Here is a 19,982-nt window from a genome sequence, read left to right as displayed (position 1 = left end):
TGAATTCCACTAGGATATTACCTTATCTTAACATTTAGGATCATGATAAACGTAAACAGACTTGACTGACGTGGAAATACTAGTTTCGAGATATATAAATTATACTCGAGACATAATCTGACATAAAAACGAAAGGATTGATGACTTGACGTAACATAATGTGACATTTACATAAGATGCATGACTTGACGTAACATGAAACAGACAAACAATACATGATATGACATAATGTGTAACAAATAACATTACATGATATGGTATAACAGTTAATAGATAACATTACGGGACATGTCATAACATATAACAAATAACATTACATAACATAATATATATATATATATATATAGCGTAATAGATAAATATTGTGTGATAGAATATATCGTATAACAGATAAATATTTTGAGACAGAATATTATCTGTAACAGATAAACATGTAGTGACATGGCATAGATGATAACATAATCAAATAAATAATAGTTCCCTTATCCATTATACATACATAGTAATCTAACAATAAGTTAAAAGCTAACTTACAGTGATTGTCGCGTTACGGGGATTAAACACGAAATACGAGAAACTGTAAGTAGGAAATCTAAAAGTTAAAAACTTTATCACTAATAACTTAGTAATATAAAAAATGCTAACTTAGATTAAAATGACTATTTTACCTTCCACATGTGAAAAATGACAATTTTACTCATAACTTAAGGATTTCACATTCTAATTTTAAAAATCACCAAAATTTATATTCTTCATGTAAATTTTGTCTTAAACTCAAATATCAACTCAGAAAAATTTAAAACAATTCACAACCATAAAAATCATACCAAGGATGAAACTCCCTTAGGCCATTTCTCTTTAATTTTTATTGCAATTTTATCCAACTTCAACAGTCATACTTAAACCAAAATATTACAACATAGATCATACATCATATACTTAGAAGCATGCTTAAAAAGACCAACAAAAATTCACTTCACATAAATGCAAAACTTTCTAGTAAAAAGATCTAAACTTTTTAACTAAAATACAAACTCTTAAATCTCAAGATTTTGACTTTTTTAAAAATAAATATCTCCAAGAACTCCAAAAATTCAAAATTTTCTTCTGATGTGTCCATAACACATTCCTAGAAATTATCATGCTTTGAATCAATATATAAAAGTAACCAAAAATCACAAAATCTCACTTGAAGTACTCGGTTCCAACATTTTGTCAAAAACTGTATTGTTTTCTCAACTTTGCTTTGATCAAACATATGATCTTAGACATACCATGATGAAATATTCAAACCGACAACATCATATGGTTTCAAAATATTTCCTAAAGTAGATTCAAGTATTAAACTTAAAATTACATAGCCAAAATTGAACCAAAACATGGATCTATCCAAAAACTTCACATTTTTTACTTAACAGAGTATCCTATGCACAAAAATCATATATTTTCAAATAAACACCTAAACTCTTCAAACCAACATCCTAATATGTGGATCAAAGGCTTATGATCATTAAATAAAAATATCAAAGTCATTAAAATAAGATTAAACCACAAAATATCAAAATTTTCTTAAAACAGAAACTGTTTCTCTCCTTCTAGTTTCTAAGTTTCTAAATCTGAGAAAATTTTTCATCAAAAGTTTTTATAAAGAAATGAATCCTTAAAAAAAATTCATATAAACATGTTGAAAACACTACATAAAAATTTTGGACCAAGATCTGTCCATTAACTTGGTCAAAAACTCCAAAATACAATATAATATCCAGTTTATCGCCTAGACAGAAATTTTCATGGTTAAAATAACTTTTTATCTATCAAATTATCATAAAATCAAACAAAAAGGTACCCACAAAAAGTAGACTCAAATAAGAACAAATTTCATGAAGGATTCTTAGTGAGATAATGCTTACAAGGGCATCGAAATTTGAAGGTAAGAAAGCTCAAAAAACCGTCCGAGAGAGGACTCTAAGTGTTATCTTCATGAAAAAAAATAAAAATGGGTGAAATGATGACCTGGACACCTAATACACTTCTGAAGAGTGAAGTATAGACTTGAGTGACACCTTGATGGATGGTGATTAGGTTACAAAAAGGTACAAATAGTAAGTGTGAATGGGTTGCTGCTGCTGCAGTGTAGAAGGGAGGTGGTAATGTGGATTTTCCTCTCACATCAAGTGATTATCTGGGACTGTCATGAGTAATGGATGGTCAGCCTTGAGAGGGTGGAAATTTTTCAAGAAACTTTGCCAAAGTGGCTAAAATTCGTAGGACTAATAGGCCTTAAACAAGTGGACTTCATTTTTGGGCTTAAAGAGGGTTTGGTTAGAGTTTGAAATGCTATCAAGTCCAAACTTAATTTTTCTTGGTCCAATGAAATTTTTAGGATTTAAAGGGTTAAATAATGATGTCATAATATGAATTTAAGTGCATGTAGAAATTATTTATTCAAGTGATTAAATACAGTGCTATAAATCATATCCAATAGGGTTTTAAAATCAAGTTTGGGGTTTAGGATAACAGTTTAGGGTTTCGGTTTCCTCCAAACTTTTTGGGCTTTCAATTGGATTCCAAATGTTAAGGGTTTTACTAGGGTTGAAACCCTCTTTATTTTGGCACAAATTTGTTGGTTGGATAGAATAGAGTTTTACTTAGGTGGCATGAACTCACACATTAATTTCCTTCACATTTCTATCTCATGGTTCATCTTGGTGCCAAGTGTCCAATACTATTCACCAAGTGTGGCTAAGATTTTACCAAGTGTTAAAATAAAACTTCTCCAACCTAATTTGGACATTTCATATTGTGATTTTGAAAACACTGCACTTGTACTGCTATCGAGGTTACTATTTACTTTGGGAAAAGTAAAATAAACTTTACACTGCAAAATCTTAAATATACACACTAACTTAACTGTGTAATTCATTTATCGAAATTCAACTCTGAAGTGCCTCAAAATAACCAAAACAAGTATTCAAACAAGCATTTTATCTGAAAACTAAAAATGAGTTTATTGCGCCATAAAAATGGCGCAGACCATATCACATTCTGGTACTTCTAACTATTTTAAATAATTAAAAATTGCACTTCTGACACCATAGTAAGTGGTAACACTGACTATGCTAACAGATTAAAACTTTCGCAATTGGTACATTTTTTAAACTTACGGAGTTTTCTCGAGGCTCCTAAAACTTATAGAAATTCTACTATTGAATTTCTAGCGGTTATTACAGTTACTATCATTTTAGAAAATTATATTCAAATGCCCAACGGAAATTTGCGAGTATGTTCCTAGACAAGCTTTTATCCAAGAATAATTAATTACCAATGACAGAACATATGGAAAAATCCTTGTTTTCCCTCTAACCTCCTGATAGTTGAGATATACCAGCCCTCGGTAGCATCTGTTGCAGTGATTCCCACCCCTCCACCAAGAAATGAGTTTCCCAACTTTCCTATAGAGGACATGTCTCGTGACGATGGCAATCTGAGTGGAGTTTATCTTTAGGAAGGATGAGTTTAGTATGATGTTTGTCCAAAAGAGGAAATTTTTCTATCTATTATAATTCTCTTACGTTCAAGAACATTTTGTAACCTTTTTTTTCAATCATTTTGCTATGTAAAGAACAATTCACTTTTACTGTTTAATACATCACTTTTATCTGTCACCATTTTCTTGGCATATTTTCTTCCATTAGCCAATAACCACTCGTGCAAAGTGCTTACTACTCACCACCAAGCACATTACATAATCCAATTGCTCGCCACTCGGCGAGTGACGTAGCGAGGGATAGTACTTGCTATCTCGACGAGGAATATAAAGAGAGATTGGGCTTGGATGGTAGGCGAGCAATACTGCATGCAAAGTACCTGCCACTAGGTGAGCATTACAAGGTACAATTGCTTGCCACTTGGTGAGCAATAGCACAACAGAAACAAAGTGCTCGTATCTCAGGTGAACACTTTGAAAAGAAAAGAGCCCGCCACCTTGGCAATAGACTTAGAGAGAGAATGCGCTTGCTACTGGGCGAGCATCTCGATGACAAAAAGAATATAGAATAGAAAAATGCAATACAATGAAAAATTGAAGATATAATGGAAATATGAAATAGGATGAAAAAATTCAAATAGGACGGGAAAATGAAAGAAGGATTTGTGATGGACATGTGGAGTATTTTAGGTTAGGACTAATATTTTGATATTTACTTAATTATTTCTTTTGGTAAAATGATAGAATATTTTGAGAGAGATTATAACAAATATTTAGGTTTTGGATGGCCATATATATAAGAAAATATTTAAAGGTTGTATAAAAATTAAAAATCTCGGTCATGACAATATACGAGTCATCTGACCAAGTGTTGGACACAAACCATCAAAAAAATTATTTTGACTGTATAGAAACCTTTTCTAATCCCAACATCACGTGGGCTTAAAACATGTTGTACGTGCCCAAAAAAATGCCTTTGTAGTTTGAAACGGGTGGGGCAACTCGACTGAGGACACTGCCACTGATCTAAGCCAAGTGCAACGGAAAGTGCGCGCCTCCATTTCTGGGTCGAGCATAGACCAATGCTCCCCATCTCCAAACATAGAGACAACCAATGGAGTTTTTCATCAACTCAAAACAACAAAGATGCAACACACCTCTAACTGCCACAACTCCTAATCATGATAACATAGCCCACTAGTTGGATTGCATGAAAATCATAAATGATAGGTTTCATTTTTTTATCTTCCCAAGTGATGCTACAAATCATATTTTATCCCACTTTTATCAAACTGTAAAATGTAGTACTTTTCATCACCTTTAGATCATTCTTGATATTTTTAAAAGAAAATTTTAAAAATTGATGCCATATTCTACCTTATTATAGTGAGATAAGATTAGGATAAAAGATATAGACCCTGTTTGGATTGAGAAGTCATTTTAACTCATTTCATCTCATCTTATCATTACAACTTTCTTAAATTCTTACATAAAATATAATAAACAATTCAACCTTTTCAAATCTCAATTCAGTTTTTTCAAATCTCAAAATAATAATAATATTAAAAAATAATATTCCAATAATATTTTATTTAACTTTTAATTTTTATCTAAAATCATCTCATCTCATCCCATCCCATCTCATCTCATCTCGGTCCTCATCTCGATCCTCATAACTAATGAATGTTTGGACAGCAAGATCAAGTCGAGAGTTCCATGTATTATATGCAAATTAGATATGAAAAATGCCTATGATTATGTTAATTGAGATTTCCTGATTTATATGTTGGGGAGATATGGTTTTGGGGAAAATGGAGGAAATGGATGAGGCATTGTGTGTCAACGGCTCGCTCCTCAGTCTTGGTAAATGGGGACCCCGTGGGGTTCTTCAATAGTTCGAGAGGACTATGTTAAGGTGATCCATTGTCACCCCTCTTGTTTGTTCTAGTTATGGAGGCGCTAAGTAGAATGGTGTCGGCAGTAGTAGGGGTGGTTTTTTCTCTGGCTTCTCAGTAGGAGATATCCACGACTCTACCATTATTTATCACATTTTGTTTGCAGATAACACCTTGCTATTTTGTGAGGCAAATGCAGGGTATATTCAATCTTTGAAGGCCATTATACTTTGTTTCGAAATGGTATCTAGGTTGAAGATTAATCTTGCTAAGATGGAGATGGTCGCGGTTGGTGATGTAAACAATATTAGAGGGTTGGCTGACATATTGGGTTGTGTGGTTTCTTTATTGCCATTGAAGTACCTTGGACTTCTGTTGGGGGCTTCCTTCAAAGCTAAGACAATTTGGGAGGTGGTGCTGGAAAAATTTAAGCGGAGGCTGGCCGGGTGGAAAAGATTGTATTTATCTAAAGGAGGGCGTATCACTCTTATCAAAAGTACTTTATCCAACCTTTCCACATACTACTTATTTTTATTTCCTCTTCCTGCAAGCATTGCAACTATAATGGAGAAAATTCAATAGGACTTTTTATGGAGTAGAATAGGAGATGAATTTAAATTCCACTTGGTGGGGTGGGACAAGGTATGTTCTCCTCTGAGGGATGGTGGCTTGGGGTTAGGAATGTGAGGGATTTTAATAAGGCCTTGTTAGGTAAATGGTTGTGGCGTTATAACAATAAGAGGAGAGCCTTATGGAAATGGGTGATTAACATGAAGTATGGTTGTAAACGAGGGGTTGGTGTTCTAAAGAAGGTAGGGGGTCTTATGGAGTGGGGTTATGGAAGTATATATGGAAAGGTTGGTGCTCCTTTGCTAGTAATACTCGGTTGTGTTTTGGGGATAGGAGTAGGATTAGCTTTTGGAAGGATGTGTGAGTGGAAGCGGCCTTGAAGGATGCTTATTCCACGATTTTCAGTATTGCAAGGGAGAATCAAGTTATGGTGGCTGATTTGCGGGTAATTAACTAAGGTTCACAAGAGTGGAATATTAGCCTTACTTGGGATGCGCATGATTGGGAAGTGACTAGTTTGGTGGAGTTTCTGAACTTGCTGTACAACACTCCTATTGCAGCCACAATTGAAGATTCGCTGGAATGGAGACCCTCTAAGAAAGGGAAGTTCTTAGTATGCTCCTTCTATGACTCTATTACTATGCAACAAATGCATAATTTTCCATGGAAGACCATATGGAGGAATAAAACACCAACCAAGGCTGCATTCTTTGTTTGGACAACAGCTCTAGGGAAGATTATGACCATAGATAATCTTAGACGACATGGCCTTATAATCACAGATTGATGCTGTTTGTGTAGAAATAGTGGTGAAACAACAGACCATCTACTCTTACATTGTGATCTTACTCGAGATATTTGGAGTTACTTCTTCAGTAGAGTGGGAATAGCTTGGATAATGCCGGGTAGGGTGGTGGAACTGTTAGCAAGCTGGAGAGGGATCATTGGAACACCACAGATCGAGGTTGTGTGGAAGATGACTCCCATTTGTATTTTTGGTGTATTTGGTGTGAAAGAAACGAGAGGTTTTTTGAAGATTATGAGCGCTCCATGGAAGAGTTTAGAAGTTTTTTTTGAAAGACTGTTTTTGTGGGCCATTGCTTTAGATTTGAATGGCCTCAGCTTCTATGATCTCCTTGTAACCGTTTCTAGCTCTTAAATAGGTGTATTCATATGTATACTTCTAGACTTCCAGTATACCTGCGCAATGCCTATTTTCTTTATCAATTAAATAATTTAATACTTGTTAAAAAAAAAAAGATATAGTTTGGAGTCTTTGGACCGTTGTAGCTCAAAAACATGTTTAAAAAGCCAACACGGCAATGCAAAGGGATCAATTTGAATGAAAGCGCGCCAAAGAGGATCCCAGAAAGAAAGAAAATTCCCCAGCATGGCGATCGAGTGTCTCGTCCTCGGTAATCCCAGTCCCTCCTTTCCATCACTGTCTCCACGTTATTGATCTGACGGGTCTCTGTTAGTATTCATTACCTGTAATTCTCGTTTTCGGCTCAGGCGCTGGGCAACAAGTCGGGAAGAGCTGCGTGGTAGTATCGATGAATGGTAAGCGGATAATGTTCGATTGCGGGATGGACATGGCATATCACGACCACCGTCGCCACCCTGATTTCTCCCGCATCTCCAAGTCCGGCGACTTCGACAAAGCCCTCACTTGCGTCGTCATCACCCACTTGTATGTGGTGCTTTCAAACCACCTCCTCCAGTTATCATTTATTTGTTCGTTTATTCTGTTTAATTAAAGTTATTGGCTTGGTTTACTTTATTGTGCAATGGGTTAAGCCATTTGGACCACATCGGTGCTCTTCCTTACTTCACTGAAGTCTGCGGATACCGTGGACCCATATACATGACGGTGAGTCTGATACATGTTTGATGAAATGTTTGTCTCATGGCTTGTCTGAGGTTCTTTTTTTTTTTTTTTTCTTTTTCTTTGAATGGGATGAAGATCATAACATATACTTTTGAAAATAATCTAAACATGTAAGCTTAGATTCTATGGACTCTGATTTCTCCCGTATTATGTGGACATCCATATTCATGATCGGGAATTTGACTTGGATATATATGTTGAAATTTGTTGCATTGAAGTATCCAACAAAGGCATTGGCTCCTTCAATGTTGGAGGATTACCGAAAAGTGATGGTTGAACGAAGAGGGGAAGAAGAACAATTTACCTCAGAGCATATTGTGGAATGCATGAAGAAAGGTACAAGGATTTTTTTTTTCTTGTATTTCTTATGCTGGTGTGATATAATATGTGTGCTATTAATTTTTATATAGTTTAGATCAAGGCCAGTTGAAGAGTCTTGCATTGAAATTGGCTTGGCCTAGTTGGATGGCTATGATCTATCTGGATCACCAACATGGCTGATGGGAACTTGACTCCTATATTTTTTTGGCAGAAAACCATGAGTCCTTTCTGTTGCCGCAATTATCTTTGTTGAAGGCTTGACGTGCTTTTCTAGATATTAGTTTCCCACAATTGATGATGTTATACCAGCTTATTCAATCTTTATTGCTACTATAACATTTTTTTACCATTTTGACTAGTGCTTCTAAAGATAGGACTATATGCAATTCTATGATTCTTGATCCTACCCTTGCGAAAACAGAGTTCAAGATCTTTGCTGTGCTTTGTCGTGGTTACAAGGATACTTGAGTTTTCTGCAATGCCCAGGTTTCTTAGCAACTATATATTTTTAGGATATGGATAAATAGGGTGCTAGAATAAGTCTCTGGCAGTCTTGGTGCCTTCGAATAGTGCTCTGTCGCCAATGTCTTCTCCAGCAAGGGACAAAAGTGTTGAAATCTCTCGGGATTTACCTCTTTGTACCGCCATCAATGGTGATTCTAGCTTCTCTAGTGTAGGCGAAGCCAAAAGTTGTAGACTCAACCTTAGTATGGTGTATCGAAACAAGGTGGTGCTTTGGAGAGTGAGACCACTGGTGGTGTTGGATGCCTTGTTGCAATCGCCTTCTCCCGTGGAAGGTGGTGCCTTGGAGTAGGGTTCTTGTTTCATTCACCTTGCCTTATGACGATGAACAGAGGAGGTTGGGGGTAGTCTAGATGTGCATGTAGATGGTGCTTAGGAATGGGGATTGTGCCGAAACTTGTGATCATCAAGGGAGGGAGGAGCTTGGTTTTGATCCAATACCTTTATGTTCCTTGCCTTTGCATCTCAACATGGCGGTTTCACTTTCTGAATGGGTGTTCCATAAAGTGAGAGAGATTCAAGATTTTGTGGGAATTTCTTGTGAGGGCTTTGTAGAACAATTTTGGGCATTGTTCATACCTATTGAGTTGGGACATTCTCTATCTTCAAAGTTAGCCTCAAAACAAGATAGGGAGTTAAAGAGACTTGCATGTACAAAAATTATGATGCTAAGGAGGGAAGTACAAGCCAAGGAAGAACCAAGGGTAGGGCGACAAATTTGCTTTTATGAGGCCCTAGATCCAATCTTGGAATGCTTGGGGCAAAATGACCTTAACAAGTGCCTCCATATTAAGAATTTGCTTAGCCTTTAGAAGGCTGATACTATATGCTTGCATGAAACTAGATTGAGATGGGTTGATAGAAGTATCATTAGAAGTTTGTGGGGTTGTTTGTATGTGGGATGGCTTCTCTTGCCTCTAAATGGGCCTCAGGTGGTGTCCTGGTGATATGTGATAAGAGGGTAGTGGTGAACTTGAAGGAGTGTATGGGGGAGTATTCGGTGGCTGTCATTTTAAAAATGTGGAAGATGAATTTGTGGGCTTGTGGAGGAATATACAAACCAAATTTGGATAGTAGTAGGAGAGTTTTGTGGGAAGAGATAGTTGTTTTGCATGGTTGGTGGGATGTGCCTTAGTGCATTCGAGGGGAAATTCTGCAGTCCATTCAAAGCGTTATTGGGTCCAAAGCCGCTATTCTGAAGCATGCAAACAAAGAGGAAGGTAGCCTTTCAATTATTGGGTGATGAAAACATTCAATATGTCAAATACTTTGATGAGCACGGGGGATTAGGAAAGCCTAATGGTGATGATTGGGAGGTAGTTTCAACTTCTGTTGATTTTCTCGGGCTTTTTTATGATGTCACATTGAAGTTATCTTGTTTTTTGTACCCTACATCCCAAGAATTTTGTCAACAAATATGTAGGGTGAAAAAAGAATTAGACATGTATAAGAGTTCCAATCTAAGGATGAGGGGGATGGCATTGACCATGAGGGTAAAATATGACAAGTATCGGGGAGATTTGAGTAGACTAAATATTTTGTTATGTGACTGTTATTCTTGATCCCCGTCTGAAAATCTCAGGCATGTTATATGGTTTGGGACCTACACACGATTAGGCATGGAATGATCTTATTAGTGAGATGGCTTGAGATATCCTGGCTAAATTATATGATGAGTTTAATGCAATTAAGGGTGGTACTGCATCACCTACACCTACACCTACACCTACACCTACCTCTACCTCAACATTTCCTCTAGACACCGGGGCAACAAAGAAGCGTAGATTGACGTGGACTAAGACTCTCGCACATAATCCCACACTAGTCTATCAATCTACGGGGGTGGTTTCGGAGTTAGACAACTATTTATCAGGGGATCTTATTCAAGATGATGATGGTTTCGACATGTTAGGATGGTGGAAGGTGACAACAAAGAAATATCTCATCTTTTCTGAGATGTCCTGTTGTATTTTGGCCATCCTTATTAACATCGTTGCCTCGGAGTCAGCCTTTAGTACCGGAGGGCGCATATTGGATCCTTTCTGTAGTTCATTGTCTCCTACAACTGTGGAGACATTGATATGCACATAGAGTTGGACGATGGGAAATGATATTTATGTTTTGGATGTTTTAGATTTTACGAAGACCGACGAAGAGGGTGGTGATCAGTCTGGATCTGGACCATCTGGTAATTGTTGTTTTTATTTTATTATTTTGATTTATTTATATTCATTTCGATTTCATCGGTATTAATTTTAGTATTCATTGTTGTAGCAATACATGAGACGACTCAGACGATGTCTATCTCCACTGCAATATGAATATGTGCTCAAGTCTCAAAAGACTACGCATCTGGGCCGCCCTAAATGTCACAGTCAAAGACTTAAACAGCTCTATGCCTCTATCTTTAGATTCTTAATTTCTTAGAATATTGAAATTTGAATTATTTGTATGTATTTGATTTATAATGTTGATACAATGTCTTTGGACACTTTTATGTTTGTAATTGTTTAGACTTTCAATTTTATTTTTGTAATAGTTTAATTATTATTATTATTTATTAGGTAGTAGACTTGTAGCCCGTACTAGTATTTCATTAGAGTCTAAATTAGTAAATTTGTATCATGTATATATTATTTTTTTTAATCATGCAACTTTTTTTTTTTAATTTGGTTTTTTAACCTTTTTTTTTTTTAACTTTTAATTTTATGTGCCTAAAATGGCATAGAAGTTGTTTCTGGGCCAGTAAGGGCGCAGGAGGGGGGATTGACACCCCTACTCGCACCTCGTTATCTGGGATGGGGTACCTCGCCCCTGCCTCCCCCCCCCCCCCTCGCGCCTTGTTATCTGGGATGGGGTACCCCGCCCCTGCATGCCAGGGGCGGGGAGCAAAACAAAGACCCCGCCCCATGCAGGGGCGGGGAGCAAAACAAAGACCCTGCCCATGCGAGGGCGGGTAGCACCCCTACCTCATACGCTTCGGTTTTGAGGTCATTGGCTGGTAGTCCAGCCGAGAATAGCTTTGTGGCAGAAGGAAAGGGTAAGACGCTTGTAGGGGACAAAAGCTGTTAGGTGACATTGGGAGAAGTGGAGGAGGCAGTGAAAGCTCAATTAACGAAAGTTATGGAGTATGTGAGTGATCTCATGACTAAAGTGGATAAGGGACTGGACCTAGTCGTGGGTTTGGGTGGTGGGTTGAAAACGGACAAGGGGGGGCGGGGGGTAGATCCTACGAGTTTGAAGTCCTCAAGTGCACCGGCAAAGGGCGTTTTGATGCCGTCACAGATAGGGTCGGTGGACGCCGGCATCACTGTTCTCACCGGTGTCACTTGGGATATCGGTAGATTGTCGTCTGATTGCCCTTAGTCACCAGTTGCTAATAAGGTTGGTTCTTTTTCAGTTGAAGATGGGGGGTCCTCTGGTCTTGAGTACTTTGGAAGATGAAAATGGGGTGACAAAAGGTAGTGCTTCCCCTACCTGTTCTATTCCTGAGGGAGCAGTAAGGTCTGACAAAGTGGCACAAAAAGGATCGTCAGGGGGTGGAGCACATACAAGCATTGTCCTTGTCAATGGAGGGGAGGAACCCTTAATGGTGACAACAACAATGGATAGCAACCATTTAGCTATTGAGGAGGTTCGGGCTTTGAATGCAGGATATGGTGGGGAGGAAATTATGGCTTTGTCGTTAGTGCCTTGTAAGGATGAATGTTTAGGGTTGGGAGTGCAGTTGGATATTGTGTCTGGGGATCATGTTGTCCCCCTGGTTTCTCTCCCTCCTATAAAAAATATAGCGAGTTCACCATTGGATTGGGTTCTGCCTAAGGTCAAGGATATTCAACATATCGTGGGGCTCTCACATGGAGGATGTGAGATCAATTTAAAGCACTACTCACTGCGATAGAGGCAAGCCACTTGCTTAAAACCAAATCAAGTTTTAAGAAAAGCAGGGAGTTAAAGCGTCTTTCTTGGGCAATCAACTACGATGCTAAGGGTGGTAGCTCAAGTCGAGGAGGGAAGGCATCATGAAGACATTCTCGTAGAGGGAGTTTCGGAGGGAGTATTAGGCCTCATTTGTTTTTACAGATGAGATGAGTTGAGATAAAAGTTGAAAGTTAAATAAAATATTATTAGAATATATTTTTTTAATATTATTTTTGTTTTGAGATTTGAAAAAGTTAAATTGTTTATTTTATTTTGTATGAGGACTTGAGAAAATTGTAATGATTAGATGAGATAAAATGAGATGAGTTGAGAAGTTTCCTGAAAACAAACGAGGCCTTAGTCTTACAGGAAACAAGGGGTTGGGGTTGGGGTTAGGGTTGGGGAGGTGTGTTTTTATTCCAATTTGGGCTTGGTGTATTTTGGGTAGTTTTTCACGGGCTTTTTGGGTCTTTAAGAGCTCTCTAGTATGAGTTAGGTGTTTTTTTGTATACGTCCAGTGTACTTGGTTATTTCTATTGATATATATAATACTTTTACTTATAAAAAAAAAAAAAATTCCCAAAGTTTATATTTGACATGGACCTCCTGGATTTACCTCTTCCAGGGGGTGCGCTCACGTGGTCCAATAATCGGATTTTGTCTTGATTGGATAGATTGCTGGTATCTTCTTCTTGGGATGCACATTTCCCAGAGGCATATCAGAAGAGATTATCTCGGATCAGCTCGGTCATTTTTCCTTTCTATTGGATTATGGAGACATTCATGGGGGTCAATGATACTTCAAGTTAACACCTAGGGGTTAGCTAAAGTGGTAAGAGCTTTAGTCTTGGTGGTATGTTCCATTTATGCTTTGAATCCTTGGGTGCAAACAATTTCTTGGGGCCATCGGACAAGGGGAGTTTCCTCTTAAATTGCCCTAGGTGCACTTGTGAGAAACTCCTTGCCGATGGCCTATTCACCCTTGTGATTAATCAGGGCTTTAAACTAGACACCTAGTGCCAATAAAAAAGTATACTTCAAGTTTGAAAACATGTGGCTTCAAGCTGATGGTTTTGTGGACATGCTGAAACAATGATGATCATCTTTCAGGACATCCCGAGTTTTATATTAGCAGGCAAATCAATGGCTTTGAAGACATGGAATGTGCAAGTTTATGGGAATGATGACTGTCGGAAGAAGTCTCTTATTGAGGAGTTGTAGGGTTTGGAGAATAGGGTGGAGGGTAGTGCTCTTTCGGAAGAGGAGACTTTGAGGAAAGTTAATATTGATCCTATACTCGAGAGGGTGAGCTTGATGAATGAGATTTCATGGAAGCAAAAATCGAGGGATCTTTGGCTGAAAGAAAGGGATAAGTGTGCATAGTTTTTCCATTAGGTGGCCAATTCTCATCGGGAGAACAATGCTATCGAGATGATTGAGGTTGATGGTGTCGCCTTTCGGAGCTTTATGAGATTGAGGACCACATAAGCCACTTTTATGAGAGACTTCTTACGGAGCAGTTTGCTTGAAGGCCTAAACTTGATGTTCGAGTACTAATTGGCTGGAACGACCATTAGAAGAGAATGAAGTTCTATAAATAGTAAGAGGGATGACCAAAGATAAAGCTCTTGGTCCGGATGGATTTACCATTGCATTTTTCATGTTTGTTGTTATATTGTACGGGGAGATATTATGAAGGTTTTTCACAAATTATATTCTTATGGTAAGTAGAAAAAATTCTTAACGCGACTTTCATAGCACTTATCCCAAAGCGGGTGGGGACTCAGATGTGATGGATTTTTGCCCCATTAGTCTTGTTAATGGGGTTTATAAAATCATATCCAAAGTTATTTCCTGCCCCATGACTATGGTTATGGAGATGATAATCTTGAAATCTTAGAACGCTTTTGTCAAAGGAAGACAAATTCTAAATCAATGTTAATTGCCAATGATTGTTTGGAGAATAGAATTAAATCGAGAGTGCTAGGTATTTGCTGCAAGCTTGATATGGAGAAAGCTTATGATCATGTTGATTTAGACTTTCTATTTTACTTACTTGGGAGATGTGGCTTTTGGGAGAGGTGGTGCAATTGGGTCAGGTATTGTGTTTCCACGGCCCGATTCTCGGTTGTGGTGAATGCCATTGTAGTTGGCTTCTTCAATAGTACCCATGGATTGAGACAATAGGACCTGTTGTCTCCTTTCCTCTTTGCTATAGTTATGGATGCACTTAGTCGGATGTTGGGGGCGGCAGCTGGAGGAGGTTTCCTTGTAGGATTTTTGGTGGGGTCTACTAACAATGGTTTTGTTAATGTCTCTATTCTACTGTTTGCAAACGATACATTACCTTTTTTTCAAGCGTTACTTTCATTTGTTTGTGCCCTTGGACCTTGGCCATTTCCCTCTCTTTTTTGGATTGCTCATACATGATGCTTCGATGGTAGACCACCTTTTGGACATCTCTAGTGGTTCCCTTCAGTGGAATGTGTGTTTTATTAGAGCTAAGCAAGATTGGGAAACTGGTGCAATTTCCAATTTGTTTAGCTTGTTGTATGCCACGAGTGTTGGTAGGGTTGAGATAGGTAGGATGATTTGGATTCATTCTGGAAATAAGAAGTTCATTGTTCAATTATGTACAAGGTTTTGTCGTGTCTGAACATTGCACATTCTTTTCCTTGGAAGTGCGTATGGAAGAGCAACATGCCTTCCAAGGTCACTTTCTTTGGTTGGACTGCATCTCTTGGGAAAATATTGACCATGGATATCTTGAGGAAGTGTGAACTAATTGTTACTTCACTGTTATGGATTGATATTTCATGCGTAAAAAATGTGGCGCATCGGTGTATCATTTATTACTTCACTGTGAGGTGGCAAGGGTTTTATGGGACGAGGTCTTTAATAGGATTGGAATAGCGTGGATGATACCTAGGAGGGTGGTGGATCTTTTTACTTGTTGGAGAGGCTTTTGGGGTAACTCTCAAATCGTTGTTGTATGGAACTTGATCCCATTATGTCTCATGTGGTGCATTGGAATTGAGAGGAACGGCCAAAGTTTTGAAGATCATGAACACTCATTGGATGAACTTAGATGTTTCTTTTTCCATACCTTATTTCTTTGGGCTTTGGCTATTGTATTCTATGGAACTAGCGCTCACTATTTTCTTGAGTTCTTAACTTGTAATTAGGTTTTTGATTTTGTATACTTCCTGTGTACTTGTGCTATGCCAATTTACTTATTTCAATAAATTTTTTTCTTGTCAGAAAAAGGGGGCCTGCCCACCCATCCATCCACTCACAAAAAAGATAAAAAAAAACACACACAAACAATTGCTTGGTCTCTGAAATAATGTCTGTCTTTCCCCCCTCATTTATCTTATGCTAGGCAGTATACTGAGAATGAAGCACTTTTGCTAACATGGATACATATGTAAACAAAGATTCTTCTTTTCTGGACATATCTATGCTGCCCAACAGTCTAAATCCAACATCTGCTACTTCTTTCCACATAGATTTTGCTTTTGTTTTCTTGATTTGGTTCCTCATTGCAGTTATAGCAGTGGATGTAAAGCAGACGGTACAGGTTGATAAAGATCTTATGATTCGTGCCTACTATGCAGGACATGTAAGGCTTCTGAACTTTACCTATAAATTACATTCTCAATTGGCAAGCATACTTGTGTGGGTTACCGACTCAATTGACAGGTCATACCTGTCTAGACCTCTGCCTCGCCTACTTGAGCCAATTCTTGTCTTGTAATTCTATTCTCATAAAGATCCTCACCTAGGGTGGTTAAAAAATAAAAACATACAAAAATGGGTTGAATACTTAGGAAGCAACACATCATATAGTAGACATAATATAAACATGGGTTTTTTTTGAAAAGTGTGCATACTCATAATTATATACATAAATAACACGAGCATAGACTTGAACTGTGCATGAAATGCCTTAACTTGTCTTTCACTTTCCTTCATTGGTTAGTATCCATTGTTGACTCCCGTGAGTTAGGGTTAGCAAATCTCGAAGATTCTGATTTCATCCGTGGTCATAGGTTGGGAACCCATATATAAGGATGACAACACTGAGTGCACTACCAGTGTGTCCATCCTGGCAATGCAATATGCACCTTAATCACATGGTGTCTTCACTGTCGTAGCATAGGCCATTACGTATCTTAACTGTCATACCTCATCATAATCATACATGCACATTTTTTTGTCATATCTTGCCATATCATATCTTGTCGTATAATGGATTCATAATGAAATCATAAGCTTTCATAAATGTCGTGATACATGTTCCTCATCATGACTTTCCATAAAATATTTTGATGCATAATTCCTTACAAATAATCATGAATTTTCATAAGTATTTTGATGCATGACTCCTCGGCGTCCTCGCATAAAATCGTGACTTTTTATAAAATATCGTGATGCATGTGTAAATTAACAGGAACTTATGCATGAAATCATGGCATTTATAAATTTATCATGGTAGTAAAAAATCACTTCCTTCATGACTTGGGTATATAAAAAGGGGCTTCCAATAAAGGGTGCACATACATACTATTTTCAGAAAATACGTCATTTACCGTACAACTGTGTAAGGGTATGATCATGCTACTTACCTCATAGCGTAAATCCAATATTTCCGACACGTGATCGATCACGTATAAAATAGGCACTTAACTTACATAAATTGTTAACCGTGCATAAATCTCTAATTAAGCACGTACTTTGTAATTAAAATCCGAAATACGTAAATAACATGTGTTTCCCTAATATCTAAATCCTCATAATCCTAAAATATCATCACTCTGCAAATAATTGCTATCCACGCCATTTCTCCAAATAATCATGCGATTAGACCCTGAAGATATTATGACGCCTAAACATGAAATATACTTATCCAACTCATGATTAAAACAAATCCATGATCTGCCAAGAGCCTGATGGCCTGATGGGATATGGCCTGGTTCTCTAAATGGAAAACCTGGGTTCGAAACCCCCCACCCCCTTCTATTAAAAGAAAAAAAAAAAAAAAATCCATGATCCACTGGATTCCATCCACTCAAAGCACTTAACTCATGAAATACAACCCACTTATTCCTAGGTCTACAACCTGTAACTATTCATTGACCCATATAACCAACTCATAACCTAGATGGTAGCTACCATATGAACCCATAATGCATGCACTAACCGGTAGCATCTATGGAAACCAACTATGAACATACCACTGTTGGCACTAGAATACCAACAGATAACGTGCATGAGAGAGAGAGAGAGAGAGAGAGAGACTTACGGTGGCTTGCCAGGGAGATGGAAAACCAAAAAGGTGGGAGGGTTGATGGTGCAGCGGTGTCTCTAATTGGGTGATGGAAATAATTGGGTACATGGCTTGGCAGCGCAGCAATGCATTGCTTGGCGTCGGGTGGTGTTTTGGATGGCACGGCCGACATCCTCAGTGCACTTGGAGGTGTTACCATTGGCTGGATTGAAGCCCGAGGCTAACGATGGAGGTGTTACCATCGGCTTGTGGCCTGTGGATTTTTAAGCTTGATTGTTCACCTTTCTCTTGCCTACTTGAAGTGGCAGACAAAACTTTACTTCATCTGACTTACCCCAAGTGATTGTATTAGTTGATGCAACACATTCCTGTGTGCCCACAAAGGATGCATTTAATGATTTTCCATTTTTGAGCATCTGACTGACCTGGTTTTCATCAGAAGAACTTTAACATAATCATCTCCGATAGCAAGCAGCTTTCAATGGTTTGCATAAATAACTTGGAGAAAGCAGTCTTTTTTTTTCAGTCCATATTATGGGTCCATCCCATGTTGTTCATTGAGATCTCCTTGTTTATTATGTCCGTAAGGTTCTTGGAGCAGCAATGTTTTACACAAAGGTGGGAGATTCTGCTATAGTCTACACGGGAGACTATAATATGACACCAGATAGACATCTGGGAGCAGCTCAAATTGATCGACTACAGCTGGACCTTCTAATCACAGAGTATGCAACATATGCATGTTTAGATTATTATGTGCTCATCTATTGTTTTTCATGTTTCCTATCTACAATATTAGGGCAATATGTCTGCCTTTAGTCTCTCTACTTTTTGAGCCACGATATGTATGTTTCCACATGGATTAGGGAGACTTTCAGGACCATAATCGAGTAAATTTTGGTGAATGGTTTATGATAGAATATTATGTTCTCTCTATTCTCATTACAGGTCCACATATGCAACGACTATACGTGACTCGAAATACAGTCGGGAGGCGGAATTTCTTAAAGCTGTATGAAAATAACAGCACTACTAAATCTCAAATATTTTTGCACATACTATTTTTGTTTTTCTTTTTTTTGCTTCATTCTTGTCTCCAATGTTTATAATTTTTGGATGTACAAGGTACGACACTTGTGCTTCCAACTTCTTGACATTGATTCCTTTGTAAATCATGCCTCTAATCAAGTACTTTTAGTTTTAACGAATGTTGAAATAATCAAGGCAGTCAAAATGCTAGTTCTTAAATATGATAATTCTTTTTGTACTGTCAATTTTTCAGTATGATTTTGGACACATGATAAAAAGGTCTCTCATTGTATGGTACTTGTCGCGTTGTAAATTGGACACCACTTATTTTAAGAATCAAAATTTTGAGTATTTTCTGATTATTGTGCACTAATATATTGCTATGTTATGGAAGAAAAAAATTATGGAAAAGAGGATCCAAATGAGTATGGACCAAATTAAGTACCGAGTTTTTTTCTCTCTAGTATATGTTTCATTAAAAATTCATATTTTATTTTCTTTCTCAATGATTGCTTTCTTTAGATATGCATGTGTCTACATATACTTTATTAGTTGCTTTTATTATTGTAACAACCCAAGGAAAGCCCAAGTCACATCCGGGCTTATAGTAAGATCACCAATTGTCATGGTGCGGATTGAATATAGGAAGGTGGTAAATGAAATCCTACTTGTAGTAGGAGAAGTTCTTGATCTTTATAATGATTCCAAGGGATTTCAATTGTAACCTTGCATATCAAATGAAATGTCACCTCCCTCCCAAGCAAGTGTTATGAGTATTTTCTATTTATTGTGCACTAATATATTGTTACTTTATGAATGAAAAAATTATTGAAAAGGGGATCCAAAAGAGTATAGACCAAATTAGCTACGGAGTTTCTTTCTAGTTATGCTTCGCATTACAAATTCATAGTTTCTTTTCTTTCTTGATTGCTTTATTTTGATATGCATGTGTCTACATATACTTTCTTAGTTGATTGTATTATTGTAACAACCCAAGGAAAGCCCAAGTCACATCCGGGTTTATGCTCTAAAGGACCAGTCAAGGTTACAGTTGAAGTG

The 19,982-nt window shown here is 37.6% G+C and overlaps 1 protein-coding gene across 2 annotated transcripts in view; it reads left to right on the top strand.

Annotated features, from left to right (window-relative positions):
• Nucleotides 1-7,246: 7,246 nt before the first annotated feature.
• The window catches only part of LOC121257195 (cleavage and polyadenylation specificity factor subunit 3-II), a 34,453-nt gene continuing 21,717 nt past the window's right edge, over nucleotides 7,247-19,982 (top strand). For both annotated transcript variants that reach the window (XM_041158132.1, XM_041158131.1), the window contains exons 1-7: nucleotides 7,247-7,367; nucleotides 7,465-7,642; nucleotides 7,750-7,822; nucleotides 8,059-8,176; nucleotides 16,153-16,226; nucleotides 18,483-18,619; nucleotides 18,843-18,906. In XM_041158132.1, the coding sequence (XP_041014066.1) occupies nucleotides 7,295-7,367; nucleotides 7,465-7,642; nucleotides 7,750-7,822; nucleotides 8,059-8,176; nucleotides 16,153-16,226; nucleotides 18,483-18,619; nucleotides 18,843-18,906 (717 nt within the window). In that variant the 5' untranslated portion in view covers nucleotides 7,247-7,294. The remainder of the gene's footprint in view (nucleotides 7,368-7,464; nucleotides 7,643-7,749; nucleotides 7,823-8,058; nucleotides 8,177-16,152; nucleotides 16,227-18,482; nucleotides 18,620-18,842; nucleotides 18,907-19,982) is intronic.

This window comes from Juglans microcarpa x Juglans regia, chromosome 3S (assembly GCF_004785595.1).
Source record: "Juglans microcarpa x Juglans regia isolate MS1-56 chromosome 3S, Jm3101_v1.0, whole genome shotgun sequence".
Classification (NCBI taxonomy): Eukaryota; Viridiplantae; Streptophyta; class Magnoliopsida; order Fagales; family Juglandaceae; genus Juglans; species Juglans microcarpa x Juglans regia.
This window is presented reverse-complemented; position numbering and strand designations above follow the sequence as displayed.